This window comes from Lemur catta, chromosome 8 (assembly GCF_020740605.2).
Source record: "Lemur catta isolate mLemCat1 chromosome 8, mLemCat1.pri, whole genome shotgun sequence".
NCBI lineage: Eukaryota > Metazoa > Chordata > Mammalia > Primates > Lemuridae > Lemur > Lemur catta.
This window is the reverse complement of record NC_059135.1, coordinates 62470695-62488401: the sequence shown is the minus strand read 5'-3', so window position 1 is coordinate 62488401 and position 17707 is coordinate 62470695. Positions and strand designations below refer to the sequence as shown.

The window sequence follows — 17707 nt, the reverse complement described above, 5'->3', positions numbered from 1 at the left end:
TACATTCTAGATTCACATATATTTTTTTCACCAAATTTTGAGAATATGTAGATAATTTTCCATTAAACTAGTGTTAGACCTTTTTTCTCCTGAGGTAAACTAACTGACCAATTTGGAGAATTCTAATTATTAGCTACCTAAAAAAGAATGTTTGCCTCTTGATATACAGTTTCAGACAATATATTAATAATTTACTTTAACAAGAAAGAGACTCTTACTCCTAGTGAATGATATTAGCAGTTTTTCTACATTGCAATGGTCACCTGTGATAGAATTATTAGAATTCACGGCAATGTTGGTTTGGGATCTGAGGCAGGTCCACTGCACTTCTTTATGTTCAAATGATTTAAATCAGAAATGCAGCATATCTATGTGCCTAGGCAAATATCTAAAATAATTATTCTATTCTCCATAACAATTTAAATACATTTTATAATTCTAAAAGGAGACTAGATATAGCAGTTTCAACCAACCACACACATGTTCATGTGGACCTAAGTTAGTGCTCCCTAACCATTGGGTTGAAAATGTCTATGAGGAGGCCCTGCAGTTTTACCTGGTAGATCTCCAAGCAGCCCTCCATGCTATTTTCTGCTTTCTCACTCCCACATGCTTAGTTAGCTGGGATTCCCAGCGGGGAGGCAAAGACAGGTAGCATTTTCGTTCTTCCCATTACTGTACTCAGTACACTTTTTTCTCGGAATCATCTCCAAGGACATTTAAAATTTCAAGGAAATGGAAAACATTTCTTCCTCACAAGGTTGGAGGTCTTGAACCTGAGCTTTGCAAGATTTATTTTTATATATTTTTTTCAAATTCTCGCAATTTATGCAGAAAACAATATTATAGAGTACTTGTCCTGGTTTTTATTTTTTTATTTCTTGCCATATATATTATATAGCAAGAATATTTATAAGCATGAAGTAGTTGATACATATTTGTTGTCTAAGTATAATTTGGGACACAATTATAAATCTTTTTGTTTATGGATTAACTCTGTACCTTGTCATCTCCTAACCTACCTGGTCTTCCTAGGAATAGTAAAATATATACTGCTTGGGACCAAGATCCTTAGTTCCAGAATATTCATAGCTTTCTGGGTCTGCTACAGGGTAAAGTTAAACTGAAAATAAGACAAGGTTAAGTACAATAACCTTCCTTTGCTTAACCTACCTCCCCAGGACTCCGTTTGTATTAGTAGAAAGAGTAAAGACCAGAAATCATATCCCCTACTGGTTTCTTTCCATGGTACCAGCCTGTTGCTGAGCTTTAGTTTCTTCATTTTTTAAATAGGGACAAAAATTTCTGTCCTACCACTCATAGGAGTAATTTGTAGCTCTAATGAGATTATATCAAAGTACTTTATAACTCATAAAACAAAAACTTGTATAATGATAGCTACTTTGTACTGAGCATCTACTAAATTCTAGGAATAGCACTGCAAGCTTTACATATATAATGGTATCTCCTTTAATCCTCAAGACAACCCTGCACCGTTGTTATAATTATATTCAATGTATAATGAATGCTTAGAGGTTGGGTGATTTGCTAAGATCAAATAGCTGGAAAGGGGAAGAATCAGAATTTAACTCAGTGTTACTTCCAGATAGAGGATTTACTTTTTTTTCTACTTAGAGCTAACATGACAGCATTACTTAATGTCCTTAAGAATGGTAGGTGGCATTAAGAAAGGAGGAAATCACTGAATAACCTGCCCCTTCAGCAAAGTTGACAAAGAAAGCACTGTGATAAAATCCATGCTTATATGTTAGAACAGACCACCTGAAAACCCCTGAGCTTCATATTTTTTAAAATAGCTTTCATGTATGTATCAAGTATAAGGTAAAAAGTGGAAAATAGATGTTTCAGATGCAAGAAGAATATGGCGTCCTATCCCAGCCAGATGCAAGCCTAGATTTTTCTTAAGTTCCATTCTACTCATTATCAAGCGCATACACAAATCATAAATGACATAGAACATGAAAAACATAGGGACTTTCTTTGCTTTTGGAAAACAGATAAGAAACAACAGAAATTATCAGAAATTGCATAAAAATCACTTTTTTCATAATAGCCAGTATGCCTTTATAAGGCATTAAGCCATATTTCTGTTTATAACCTTAATACAGCCATATTTTTACACTTTATAAGAATCATGTCTCCCAGTAAAAACATGGTATTTCACCACACTAATCTTTAAATTCTATCACAAAAAATGTAGTTATATACCATATTTTCTAACCTCTAGAAAGTAGAACCTCTTTGCCCAATAGATAGTAGTCATTGGAATAAATAATTGCTCACAAAAGCAGCACTGCTTCAACTGTGATATGATTTGGTAGTCAAAATTCTTGTTTTTCAATAAAAAGAAGATTTTATGTGCAGAAACATTGAGCTCCTTGAGGTTTGTTTCATTGATCAATAGAGTATTTCTGAGCTGCTTCTGAGCAGACATCATAGCAGATTGGTCACAGATCTGGGGGCTTCACTCCTCATAATGGCACTGCCAGCCATAATCATTTTCGCTCTCACCTCTGCATATTATGGACAGTGTCAGTGCCCAACCCATCACTGGCCTCTGTGTCCAAAGACTGGAACTGGGTCCTCAACCAGTGAAGATTTGGCATCATATTGTTCATAAACTTCTGCCTTCTGAACCCAGACTCCACTGTCGTAACCAAAGCCATACTAATCTGACTAGACCATGGTGCCACATTATGCAACTGTGGCTCCTGGTTTGATGGCATGGCTGACCTTCATCCCATTCTCCCAACTGTTTTTTACTCAAAGCCCCTGTATTCTCAGTATCCTGAGAAGGAACAGTTATTGATTAGCTCCTGCTGCAGCCATTGGATTTACCCATTGTTCTGGCCTGGACAACATCCTCTGCATGTCAAAGAAAGAATCCTGGCCTCGCTGCTTTTGGAAACTTTCTATCACAGGGTGACCCAAAGTGATGTTGAGAACAAAATGCCTCTCCTTTTCATCCAGGTGCAGATAATCAGCCCCAGAGTCCAGTACCTCAAGTTGGCCAGGTTGCTGTTGAAGATGAATGGGCAATCTATAACAGCTGGACATGATGATACTGGTTCCCAAGCCAAATTATCCCAAGAGTTCTTGGCAGGATGAAAATGTCACCCAATTCATCCTTTTAAAAATTTTTTAAAAAATATGTTAGTAGTTTAAGCAGTGACGAAATTTTTTTAAGTTATTTAATTTATTTTTTTATTTCAGAATATTACAGGGGTACAAATATTTTGGCTGCATGGATTACTTTTGTACTGCTTGAGACAAAGTTGTAAGTGTACCCATCACCCAGATAGTATACATCATACCTGTCAGGTATGATTTCACCCATCTTCTCTTCCCCTGTCCCACCTGCTTTATTTCTGTTGAGTTTTACCTGCATCTGTGCACATGAGTGCTGTTCACTTACTTCTAATTTAATAGTGAGCATATGTGGTGTTTGTTTTTCCATTCTTGTGATACTTCACTAAGGAGAATGGTCTACAGTTCCATCCAGATTGTTACAAAAGAAATTAATTCATTTTTTTTATGGCTGAGTAGAACTCCTTGGTATACATATACCACATTTTATTAATCCACACATGAGCTGATGGGTACTTGGTTGATTCCACATCTTTATAATTGTGAATTGTGCTGCAATAAACGTTCAAATGCAAGTGTCTTTTTGATAAAATGACTGTTTTTTTGGTTTTTTGGGTTTTTTTTGGTAAATACTCAGTAGTAGGATTTCTGGATCAAATGGTAGGTCCACTTTTAGTTCTTTGAGGAATCTCCATACTATTTTCCATAGAAGTTGTACTAGTTTGCTGTCTTACCAACAGTATTTTTTCATATGTCTATTGGCCATTAATCTATCTTCTTTTGAAAACCTTCTGTTCATGTCTTTTTCCCACTTTTTAATGGAGTTATTAGATTTTTTTCTTGCTGATTTGCTTGAGTTCTTTGTAGATTTTGGTAATTAGCCCTTTATTGGATGTATAGCATGCGAATATTTTCTCTCATTCTGTAGGTTGTCTATTTGCTCTGTTGATTGTTTCCTTGGCTGTGCAGAAGCTTTTTAATTTAATAAAGTCCCTTTTATTTATTCTTGTTATTGCTGTTGTGGTCTTCATCATAAATTCTTTGCCTAGGCTGATATCTAGAAGAGTTTTTCCAATATTTTCTTCCAGAATTCTAATGGTTTCATGTCTTAGGTTTAAGTCTGTTATCCATATTGAATTAATTTTGGTGAGTGGTGAGAAGAGAACTCAGACATAAAACCATCCACATATTCCCATCTGATCTTTGACAAAGCAGACAGCAATGTACAATGGGGAAAAGAATCCCTATTCAATAAATGGTGCTGGGAAAATTGGATAGCCACATGTAGAAGATTGAAACAGGATCCATACCTCTCACCACTCACTAAATTTTCTTTTAAATAAGGATAGATTTCCCCAGTGTAAGTCAAAGCATGGGCATGAGCTAGAGCTTTTAAGAATTTTTTTAGAATCAGTTATGTCTTCAGTTTAGTAGCCTACTATTCAAATGAATAGAACTCACATTTGCTTTGGTTTTGTTACTTGGGTGAGTAAGACAACTTAGAAGATCTGACTTAGTGGTATTGCTAAAATATAAAAATATAATAACCTCAAATCTCTATTGATGTGGCCTTTGGTAGTAATATAAATGGAATCAAAGGACTAATAAATGATGTTTGTTCCCAAATTCTTTTCAAATAAAATTCTCTTTTGTATCTGATGCAAAATTATATGTATATAGTATACACACACATCCATTTAATATATGTATCTACTATAATGCTAGTTCTCTTTTATTATGTTACTCCTGAAAGAAATCTGGGATATTTTCTGTATTTTGCATTTTAGTTTCCTCTTATGATCAATAAATTTATGTATACCAGATTTTCTGTGTATGAAATGTTTTCCCTTCAAAGTGCCATAGTGTTGGACATTTTCTTTCTGAGATAAACTAACAGAGTGATCAATCTAGGGGAATTTCCTCATTAAAGGAACATACTACTCCTGACTAGTAAACTGGCTTACTAGTCAGAGGTTGGCAAGCTCAGATATGTATGAGCCGAACAGAAGCAAGACATTTGAAGACCTGTGATCATTCCTTTTTTCACCTAATGCTTTTTTACCTAACACTGACATAAGTGTAAAATTGGAGCAGGAGATTCAGGACAAGACATTACAGACCCAATGGACAGTTTTTTGGAGGCTGCCATAGATATAATATATAAGCCTCCAATTGGAGGAGGATCCAAGATCAATGTGGATATTATATTCTACTTTTTAAAATAAGTAATCATCTTATTTCAGACTATAGAGATGCTACCAGGAGCTTTACTATTCTTACTACTTAGTCCACTACCTGGGTATCTTCATTAAGTATAAAAGGTTATTTCTATTAGGATTTGTCTCTGGGTCCCAAACTGGGATTCAGAATCATGAGTTACACATATAAGATCAACATGCTGCTCTTAAATGGGTGATAACATGGATTAGGCATCTGTGGTGGCTCCAGAACTTCAAGACTCACCTGATCTGCCTACCTTTGGCAAATACCAGATATGGGATCTTTCTACCACAATTCTTTACCACTGTAGAGAGTTTGGTCCAGTGACTCTTCTCAAAAGACCTGTCAGTGGTTCAAGTACTTTCCTTTAATGCCATTCCTTCAGAGCTGGGGCTACAATTGCTCTAGATGGGCCTAGATCTGATCTTTTCTCCCCCACCCCACAAGCCCCTGGTAACCACCATATGACTCTCTACTTCCATGAGTTCAATCCTTTTAGATTCGGCATGTAAGTGAGATCACAGGGTATTTGTCTTTCTGTGCCTGGTTTATTTCATTTAACATAATATTCTTCAGGTTCTTTCAAGTTGTCAAAATGACAGGATTTTGTTCTTTTTTAAGGCTGAAAAGTATACCCTTGTGTGTGCATGCCATGTTTTCTTTATCCATTCATCTGTAAATATAGTTGGGTTGAATCCATATCTTGGCTATTGTGAATAATGCCACAATGGGCATGGAAGTGCAGATATCTTTTTGACATTCTGATTTAATTACCTTTGGGCATATATCCAGTAGTGGGATTGATGGATCATATGTAGCTCTGTTTTTAATTTTTTGAGGAACCTCCATACTGTTTTCCATATGGCTATACTAATTTACATTCCTACCAACAATGTGCAAGGGTTACCTTGTCTCCAAAAAGACAAATTATCTTTTGTCTTTTTGATTATAACCATTCTAATGGTTGTGAGGTGATATATCATTATGGTTTTAATTTGAATTTCTCTCATGATTAGTGATTTTGAGCTTTTTTTCATGTATCATTGGCTATTTGTATGTCTTCTCTTGAGAAATGTCTATTCAGACCCTTTTAACATTTTTTTAAATCTTGTCATTTGTTTTCTTACTGTTGAGTTGTTTGAGTTCCTTATATATTTTAGATATTAACCTCTTATCAGATATATGGTTAGCAAATATTTTCTCCTATTACATAGGTTGTCTGTTCATTCTGTTGATTGTTTCCTTGGCTATCCAGTAGCTTTTTAGTTTGATGTCATCCCATTTGTCTATTTTCGCTTTTGTTGTCTGTGATTTGGGGTTCATATAAAAAAAAATCATTGCCCAAACAAGTGCCATGGAGCTCTCTCTCTCTCTCTCTCTCTCTCTTTTTTTCTTTAGTAGTTTTACAGTTTCAGGTTTTTAATCCATTTCAAGTTGATTTTTGTGAATGGTGTGAGATAAGGATCTAATTTCATTCTTCTGCATGTCCCAACACCATTTATTGAAGAGACTGTTCTTTCCCCATTGTGTTCTTGGTTCCTTTGTTGAAAACCAATTGACCTTAAATACATGGATTTATTATTCTGGCTTCTCTATTCTGTTACATTGGTTTCTGTGTCTGTTTTTATGCCACTACTATACTGCTTTGATTACTATAGCTTTGTGGCATATTTTGAAGTCAGATAGTGTGATGCCATCAGTTTTGTTCTTTTTGTTCAAGTCTGCTTTGGCTATTTGGAGATTTTTGTGGTTCCACACAAATTTTTTTTAGGGTTGCTTTTCTTCTATTTCTTGTAAAAATTGTCATTATAATTTTGATAGAGATTGCATTGAATCTATTGATTGCTTTGAGTAGTACGGACATTTCAACAGTACTAATTCTTCTAATCTATAAACACAGGATATCTTTCAATTTGTTTGTGTCCTGTTCAGTTTCTTTCATCAGTGTTTTATAGTTTTCAGTGTATGTGTCTTTTACCTCCTTTGGGTTAAATTTATTCCTAAGTACTTAATTTTTGTGGTAACTATTGCAAATAGGATTGTTTTCCTGATTTCTTTTGTAACTAGTTTGTTATTAGTGTATAGAAATGCTACAGATTTTTGTATGTTGATTTTATATCCCGTAACTTTACTGAATTTTTATTAGTTCTAACAGTTTGTTGTTGAAGTATTTAGGGTTTTCTACATATAAGATCATGTCATCTGCAAATAGGGATAATTTTACTTCTTCCTTTCAAATTTAAATGCCTTTTACTTCTCTTTCTTGCCTAATGGCTCTAGCTATGACTTCCAGTACTATGTTGAATAGAAGTGGTTAAAGTGCACATCCTTGCCTTGTTCCAGATCTTAGAGGAGAAGCTTTCAACACCACCATTCAGTATGATGTCAGCTGTCCATTTGTCACATAGGGCCTTTATTGTGTTGAGGTACATTCCTTCTATACTTAATTTGCTGAGAGTTTCTGTCATAAAAGGATGTTGAGTTTTGTGAAATGCTTTTTCTGCATCTGTTGAGGTGAACATATGATTTTTGCCCTTCATTCTTTTAATGTAGTGTATCACATTTATAGATTTGTGTACCTATCCTTGCATCCCTGGGATAAATCTCACTTGATCATGGTGAATGATTCTTTTAATATGTTGTTGAATTTGTCTTGCTAGTATTTTTTTAAGGTTTTTGCATCTATGTTCATAGGGATATTGGCCTGTAATTTTCTTTTCTTGTAGTGCCCTATTCTGGCTTTGGTATCAAAGTAATGCTGGACTCATAAAATGAGTTTGGAGATATTCTTCTTCAAATTTTTCGGAGAGTTTGAGACTGGTATTAGTTCTTCTTTAAATGTTTGGTAGAATTCAGTAGTGAAGACATGAAGTCCTGGACTATTTTTTGTTGGGAGGTTTTTGATGATTAATCCATCTCCTTACTTGTTATTGGCCTGTTCAGATATTCTATTTCTTCATGATTAAGTCTTGGTAGGTTGTATGTGCCTAGGAATTTGTCCATTTCTTCCAGGTTATCCAACTTGTTCGTCTATAACTGTTTATAGTGGTCTTTTATGATCCTTTGTATTTATGTGGCATCAGTTATAATGTTTCCTCTTTAATTTTTGATTTTATTTATTTGAGTCTTCTTTTTCTCTTAGTCTAACTCAATATTTGTTTATTTTATCTTTTCAAAAAACCAACTTTTAGTTTTGTTAATCTGTTCTATTATTTTTGTAGTCTCTATTTTATTTATTTCTGCTCTGATTATTATTTCCTTCCTTCTGATAATTCTGGGCTTAGTTTGTTCTTATTTTTCTAGTTCCTTGAGGTGTAATATTAGGTTATTTATTTGAAATCTTTCTTCTTTTTTGATGTAGGCATTTATTGCCATAAACTTCCTTCTTAGAACTGCTTTTGCTGCATCCCACAGTTTCGATATGTTGTGTTTTCATTTTTGTCTCAAGATATTTTTTAATTTCTCTTTTAATTCCTTCATTGACCCATTTGTTATTCAGGAGCATGTTGTTTAATTCCCATGTATTTATGCATTTTCCAACACCCCCCTTTACTGAATTCTAGTTTCATACCATCGTAGTCAGACAAGATAATATGATCTCAAGTATCATTTTGGTTAATGATATGGATTTTATATGAGGGCTGCATAAACAACATTAATCACAGAAACCAAAGGCTTCTTAGTGTTTTCATTTTAATATTCAAAATATTTACTCAAGTCCCCAACAATCAGTCTGCACAGTGGGCCCTGCCTATCTCAGTCCCATACCCCATTTCTTCCTCCACCCCTTCTGTTTCAACTACACTGACACTGTTTGCTCCCTCTAGTTCACCATCCCCATGGCCCTGCCCACACTGTGTCTTACTAAATTCTGTTCCTCTTTTATATCTGTTTTCCTTGAACACCCAGACTCAAAGTGTGGCTTCTCTTTTGTTTACCTTGTTAGCAGCCTAGACTTCATTACAGTACATCTCACAAACACATTCAAATAATAGTGTAATAGGCTGTTTAATATTTTCTCCTACATTTAAAGAAAGCCCCCAAGATCATGTCTATCTTATTCAATACTACACTTAGTGTGGTGTCTTACATGATACTCATTAACTTTTTATTGAGTTAATTGAGCATTGTGCATAATGCCTTGATGACTAAGCTTTCAATCGATCCTTTTACTGTGTTGCCAAACATATGGAAGAAAACATACTGTAATCTGAGTTCTCCTGAAAGCATAGCCTAAGATAGAGGCTTGCTTGAAGGTTAATTTATTTTAGGGAGCAAAAGTGAAGAACAGGTAGAGTTATTGTTATGGACTGGATTTCCCCCCTCCCTGCATCCGTATGTTGAGGCCCTAACCATCATTGTTACTGTATTTGGAGATAGGGCCTTTAGAAGATAATTAAGTTTAAGTGAAGTCATTAGAGCAGAGCCCTAATACAATAGGACTGTGGCCTTATAAGAAGAGGAAAAGAGAGATCTCTCTCTTTCTTCTCCACTATGTGAGGACACAGCAAGAAGGCTGCCCTCTGCAAGCCAGGAAGAGAACCCTCACCAGAACTCAACTATGCTGCCACCGTGATCTCGAACTTCCACCCTACAGAACTTTAAGAAAATAAATTTCTGTTGTTTAAACCACCCAGTCTATGGTATTTTGTTATGGCAGCCAATGATATTGGAAAGTAGACAAAGTCAGCAAGAAACTGTGTTATCTAATTGGTCATCAGCACATGTGACTGATGCTTGATTTGATAGGATCTGTAGGAAGGCTTATGAAATGCAACTTACAACTGTTTGCCTTGAGGATGAAAAAGGAAAGCATATATCTGTCAGTCCCTATCCTCCATTAGTTAAGGGTGGCAGCAGCATAAGGGCAGCAAGCAAGAAACACATGGTGCAGCTTTCAGCTCAAAATAATCCTTATGCCAAAGAGGAATATTTTGGGGTGGTTCTTCTGGTCTTCTACAATGACATGATAAGCTGTTTCTACTGTTGAAAATAATCCAAATATCTTGGGCATGCAATTCTAATTGTGCAGGGCAGAATAAGTATAAAAGAAATAAATACTCTCTTATGATTTCCCCATGATTGCAAACATTTTTGAGTTTTTAGAAGAGAAAAAAAGAGACAAAGCTAGATATAAGAGGGACTTTGAGAAAAATTTGTACACACTGAAATGAGGAAGTAAATTTAGAGCTGCTGCAAGAACCAATTATTTTTTCAGATACATTTTATTGTTATAAAAATAATCCATGCATATCCTGAAAAAACACAAATTGTATAGAATGATTATAATTAAAAGCACCAGTTCACTCAAAGGCAACACTTTTAACAAAGTTTTTGATTATTTTTCATGGTACCTCTAAATCTCTGAATAATATGCTTATATTACGATTTCTTGTTTTACCGATGTTAAATGTGACTAATTTACTTTTTGGTCTTATAAATATGGATTTAGCTCATTTTTTACAACCACCCACAACCTTCCTCCTCACTCTACCTCCCTTTCAATATAAGTATATGACGTGCTAAGTTCCATCATCCCTATAGCTACATCCCTATCACTACAACCTCTGTAGCCATAAATAAATCAATAATCACAGATAACATTTATAAATTTCCATTTCTTGTTCCATCAGCCATAGACAGCACTATTCACATTCTATCTTGTAAAAGGAGATGAATAACTCTCAGTTTTCCTTCCAACTCTCTGTTCCTCCCTCTACCACCTCATCCATGATTCTATTATAGTGGCTGTTAATATATATTATGTTTTGTAGTCATGATTAACTGTTAAGTAATTTGCCTAAAGTTTGATTCTAAAAACTAAAAAAAAAAACTTTGCATAATTATAGCTATGTAAATATTATTTACTATAGAGCCAAGTTTATTAATAGTGTGCAATGATTCCTTCCTTTCCTTCTCCATGGTTCCAGTGTCATGATTCCTATGACATTTAAAAATAATATTCTGAGTATATACTTCCAGAATGATGATATAAGGAACTCTGAAGACCCTCTCCCCAATATCCCTTTGAACATAGATACAAAAATCTTCAACAAAATACCAGTAAACCAAATTCAACAGTACATCAAAAAAATAATCCACCATAATCAAATGTGATTCATCACAGGGATGCAAGGATGGTTCAATATGTACAAATCAATAAATGTAATTCACCACATAAACAGAATTAAAAATGAAGAGCATGTGATTATTTCAATAGATGCAGAAAAAGCATTTGGTAAAATCCCGCACTGTTCCATGATAAAAACCCTCAACAGACTAAGTACAAAAGGAACATATCTCAAAATAATAAAAGCCATACATGGCAAACCCCTGGCCCACATCCTACTGAATAGGGAAAAGCTGAAATCATTCCCCCTAAGAACTAGAACAAGATAAGGATACCCACTGTCACTACTTCTATATTCAACATAGTACTGGAAGTCCTAGCCAGAGCAATCAGGCAAGAGAAATAAACAAAGGGCATCCAAATTGGGAAAGAGGAGATCAGACTATCCCTGTTTGCCAATGATATGATCTTATACCTAGAAAACCTAAAAACTCCATCAAAGACTCCTAGAATTGATACATAAATTCAGTAAAGTTTCAGGGTATAAAATTATGGTACACAAATCAATAACATTTCTATATACTAATCACAGTCAAGCTGACAGTCAAATCAAGAACTCAATACCATTTACTATAAAAAAGCAAAATACCTAAAAATATATTTCACCAAGGAGGTGAAAGATCTCTACAGAGAGAACTACAAAACATTGATGAAAGAAAATATAGATGATGCAAACAAATGGAAAAACCTCCCATACTCATGGATTAGTAGAATCGACATTGTTTAAATGTCCATGCTGTCCAAAGTGATTTACAGATTCCAATCAAAATTTCAACATAATTTCTCAGGGATCTGGAAAAAATAATCCTAAACTTCATATGGAACCAAAAAGACCCTGAATAGCCAAAACAATCCTAAGCAAAAAGAACAAAGTTGGAAGCATCACATTATCTGCCTTCAAATTATACTACAAGGCTATAGTAACCAAAACAATGTGGTACTGTTATAAATGTAGACACATAGACCAATGGAACAGAATAAATAATCCAGAAATAAAACCATATAGCAATGACCAATTGATTTTTGAAAAGCAGCCAAAAACATACGCTGGGTAAGGGATACCCTATTCAATAAATGGTGCTGAGAAAGGTGGATAACCACATGCAGAAGAATAAAACTGGATCCCTACCTTTTACCATATGTAAAAGTTAACTCAAGATGGATTAAAGACTTAAATGTAAGGAGAGGAAAGGAGAGGATGGTTTTAAAACCATAAAAATTCTAGAAGAAAACATAGGAAAAATTCTTCTAGATATTGGCCTAGACAAAGAATTTATGAGTAAGACTCCAAAAGCAAATATAGCAACAACAAAAATAAATAAATGGTACTTAATTAAATTAAAAAGTTTCTGCACCCAAAAGACAATATTCAACAGAGTTAACAGACAACCTACAGAATGGGAGAAAATATTTGCTCACAAATTGTACTGCTGACAAAGGGCTAATACCCAGGAAGAAATGGTGGAAAGCAACCACTTATACATTGTTGGTGGGAATGTAAACTTGTATGACCACTATGGAAAGCAGTATGGAGATTCTCCAGGGAACTAAAAGTAGACCTACCACTCAATTCAGCAATCCCACTACTGGGTATCTACCCAAAGGAAAAGAAGTCACTTTATAAAAAAGACACCTGTACTAAAATGTTTATCACAGCACAATTCACAATAGCAAAGATATGGAATTAACCTAAGTGCCCATCAATTAACCAATGAGCGGACAAAAAAAATGTGATACATATATACCATGGAGTACTACTCAGCAATAAAAAGGAATGAAATAATGTCATTTGCAGCAACTTAGATGGAACTGGAGAACACTATCCTAAGTGAAGTATCTCAGGAATGGAAAAACAGATACCACATATTCTCACTTGTAAGTGGGAGCTAAATGAAAGATATATATGGTCATAAAGAACAGTAATGGACATTGAAAACTAAGAAGGGAGGAGGATGAGAGGAGGGCTGAGGGATGAAAATCTACCTATCGCGTACAATGTATGCTATTCTGGTAGTATACACTGAAAGCCCTGACTTCAGCATGACACAATTTATCCATATAACAAAACACACTTGTACCCCCTAAATTTTTTGAAATTAAAAAAAGAAAAGAAAAAGAGAATCTATTAAATCTTAGAAAGAATGGTGAGTCTGTGGCACTTGAGCCACAATCCACTTCTTTCCTTTCTCCCCTCTCATTTAGCATAACAGAATCTTCACTCTGGCAGGTATGGCCAAGAACATAGGGCTTTCTCTCCCTCAGTTTCCAGTTGAGGCTAACTGTATATTCCTAAGAGGTGAAGGCTGCCAGCGTTTCTTGTCCTCCCCACCTTCCTCTCCATAAGCTAAATTCCAGTTCTGTGCATCCAAGAGACTGAGGTCTCTTCTTTCCCCCAGCCCCCACTCATAGGGTGGAGACTTTACCTCAGGCATAGAACACTGAGAATATTAGGCACCCCTATTATTAACAAGACCCTGGTAGTTGCCCCTATTCAGCTCTCTGCTCCTAAAGCCCACACCCAGCTCTGGAACCATGCCTCAGAGATTTTGCCCATGGGAGCACTGAAGCTCTCCCCAAAGGAACTGACTTTATTTGAAACATAATAAAGGGGAGTTCAAGTTTAAGGGGACTCTCAAAAATAATGTTAGTTTTGGTGGAAAGCAATTAAGAGAAAGCTGCTACCTTCATGAGAAATACAAGCTAAACCGTAGGCTAGCTAGTGTACCAGAGAGAGCCATGTAAAAAAATAGCTAAGAAAAGTCCTCCTGGGTCAGAACAAACCGTAAACACTGACCTCAAAAACTACCTCTGCAAAAAAGCTGGGATTTAATTGGATCAGACCATCAGAGCAATTTATGCCCCAGGGCATTGTAAAAAACAATAGAACAATCAGCTAGCAATTAGTGGAGCAAAATATCTGGATGTATGTTGTTAGCCCTGCAACTAGGTACCACTAAGAAAATAGCTAAAAAAAAATATGTAGTGAAGGAAAGAAAATAATGTTCTTAACATCATCGTCAAATGACTTCTACTTTTCAATCTTCATGAGAGGCTCAAAATCCTTCCACATTTTGGTTTTCTTTCTCTTTGGATCATGTTCCTTTCTTGTATAGACTTTTATTTGCCTGGAATTGCTGTCTTTTTTTTTTGAGACAGAGTCTCACTCTGTTGCCTGGACTAGAGTGCTGTGGCATCAGCCTAGCTCACAGCAACCTCAAACTCCTGGGCTCAAGCAATCCTCCTGCCTCAGTCTCCCGAGTAGCTGGGACTACAAACATGTGCCACCGTGCCCAGCTAATTTTTTTCTATATATATATTTTTAGTTGTCCATATAATTTCTTCCTATTTTTAGTAGAGACGGCGTCTTGCTCTTGCTCAGGCTGGTCTCGAACTCCTGAGTTCAAACAATCCGCCCGCCTCGGCCTCCCAGAGTGCCAGGATTACAGGCGTGAGCCAGGCGCCCGGCCTGGAATTGCTGTCTTATCTTCCTCTTGCCTTCTATGCTTGAATGTCATCAAGCTTCCCCAAGAATTCACTCATACTATCCTATTGACCCCCTCTTTTTTCCTGGGGAGCTCTCTCATGAAGTCTGATGCCGTTGTGCAGAGAGGGATATGTGTATGAGTACGTGTCAAAGCAGGGAGAATTTCTGGAATCAATAATAGTTCCCTTGTTTTCAGCTCCACCTCCTACTTCTGAGTCCAGAGCCTCTCTGGAATACTACTGGGCAGGCCAGATCACTTCTTAACTGCAGTTGGAAGGAGATATATATTCTACAAGTTAGTGATTAAGAGTAGACTGCCTAGGTTCAAATTCTGCCTCTGATTTTTCTACCTGTGTAACCTTGGCCAGATCACTTGTACCTCAGTCTTTTCATGTAAATAATACTACCTATTTTAAAGATTATATGTAAAAGTACTATTATTTCCGTTATAATTGCTCTGTTATGCTTTAGAAATATCTTGGTTTCATATGATTTTTGTGTTTTATTTGTTTATATGTTTTTTGTTGATGTCTCCCCTCATGTTTCTTTTTTATATTATTCCTTTGCTTAATGAATTATAGTTAATGAGAGAAAATAAACAGTATGTTCAGTCTTCCATCTTAAACCAGAAGCCAGGCTTGACTTTTAATTTTAGAAAATAGTCAATGATTTAGTGGTTTTAGTGTTATTTCCTTTTAAATAATTTGTCCTTTTTTAACTAAATTATCCTCTTGATACGCATATATTATCTATAATGTATTTGCTTAGTGGTCTAATGACCTAGACTCAAATTAAACAGGAACTTTGCTTCTTTCAATAGGTTCTTTGTTATGGTAGCAAAACTGTTCTCATGCTGGTCAGAATTTAAGTCTCCTTAAAGCATTGGAAGCAAAATATAAAGAAATACTAGAATATTAGAGAAAGCACTAGTGTTCCTTTTGTGTTATACCAAGGTGAAAGTTGACAGTTTTATTGCATTTTGTGAAAGACTGAAGAAGGAACCAGAAAATAGTAATGATAACGATCATGATGATAGCAAGCCACAATTCCCAAACTGCCTAAGTGTATACTAGGCACCTAATACGTATCATAGCACATCATATCTATCTGTCTAATCATTTTGCTTATTCTTAACAATGGCTCTATTAAGTAAGCATTTTCATCCACATTTTACATATGAGGAAACCAAGATTTAGAGTGGGTAAATAATTTGTCCATGGTCATGCAGCCAGTAATTGATAGAGCTATCTGACATAAAGGCCTGTGTTCTATGACTGTACAACCAATCTGGAATTTAGGAACAACCTATATTCATCAATGTTTTTTACTGCATCTCTGGTGTCTTCATTTTCCTTTTGCTGGGGCTCCTGTTTCTGCTGTCATGGAAGTTACTGCAACTGACCATAGTATCTACTGCTTCCTTATCCTATTTCTTTAAAACACTTGTTACCAACTTTCTCATTGAAACCCTCTGCCCTCTTCAAGGCCCATCCCCAAGTAAGCCCAGCTGGGGAATCCTCTAATCTGCCTTAGTGAAAGCAAGAGCATGTCTGTCTGTATCATGCAACTCAAGTAGAGTTTTGTTTTTGTTTTTGTTTGCAATAATAGGCACTCAATAACTCTTCGAGGAATGAATAAGTGGTGGTAAAGTAAAATAGACTTAGTTCCCTGATGTAGAAGACAAAAGAGAGCCTATTGCTTAGGCAGAGAAGTTTACCAATTAGAAACTATAAGCTATTTTCCTATAGTAATAATTTTAGAAATGGCAGTTAGGTTTTACAGTTCTATTAATATCACCAAAAGAGCAGTCCAAGAACTTTCAAGTTATGTAGTGTATGTGGGTTAATCTGGGAGACTAACCATCATTTATGAAATGCTTCTATAAGAAAATGTTTTCTGAAGGGCAAATCAAGTTTATTTGGACCACTCATTCTAGGAAACACTATAGAGTGGTGTAAGAACATCGCAATATATCTATCCTGATTTTTGGAAACAGTCTGTTGTAGAGTAGTTTAGGAAAAACTAAGTACTTGTCTGTCAGATGAAGGAATGCTGTGACTGGGGAAGAAGAACCCACTGTACATTTGTTTTGAGTATTGAGACAAAAAGCTACTTATTTCACAAGAGATACTATTTTGCCTTTTCAGGTGTAACTGTGTGGAACCACATAATCCCAGCAATGACACATTGAAGGAATGGAAAGAGTCCAATATTTCTGCCTCTAACATAATTTGGGAGAACCTAACTGTGTCAGTAAGTAAAACATTGAAAAATAGGTCATATTTTGAGTCATTATTGTAGGGGCTTTTGTTCTCATTTTGAATCAATTACTGCCACTAAGGTAAAATTTTTTTGAATGCATAATATTGTGAAAGTGATAGATTTGTTTTAATTTTAATTTAATTCATTTCAGATATTCATCAGTATATTGGGATTATCGTTCATTATGAAATTAAAATGCTTCTAATAGTTAGTAGGCCTGAATTGCTCTAAAAGCCCACATATACAGACTGATATGACTGAAATGAACTAAAAGCACATTAAATACAAGTGGTGTTGACCTAAATGAAACCAGATGGCAGAACTAAGTCTGCCTTCTGTGTAAAGAACCCAGAACGCTTTTACTTTACTCTGTAATACTGCTCCAGCTGTTCAGAGCATGCTGAGGGGGAGGGGATGTTTTTAATGTTTTAGTGTAAATACTAAAGGCTTTAGGAAGAATAAAAGTCACTTTTCTTAACAAAATGCTAGCACCTCACTCAACA

The 17707-nt window shown here is 35.5% G+C and overlaps 1 protein-coding gene across 5 annotated transcripts in view; it reads left to right on the top strand.

Annotated features, from left to right (window-relative positions):
- Nucleotides 1–17707, top strand: part of SLC4A10 (solute carrier family 4 member 10) — a 304278-nt gene that overhangs the window by 243787 nt on the left and 42784 nt on the right. For all 5 annotated transcript variants that reach the window (XM_045558894.1, XM_045558891.1, XM_045558893.1 and 2 more), the window contains one exon: nt 17090–17195. In XM_045558894.1, coding sequence (XP_045414850.1) covers nt 17090–17195 — 106 coding nt within the window. The remainder of the gene's footprint in view (nt 1–17089; nt 17196–17707) is intronic.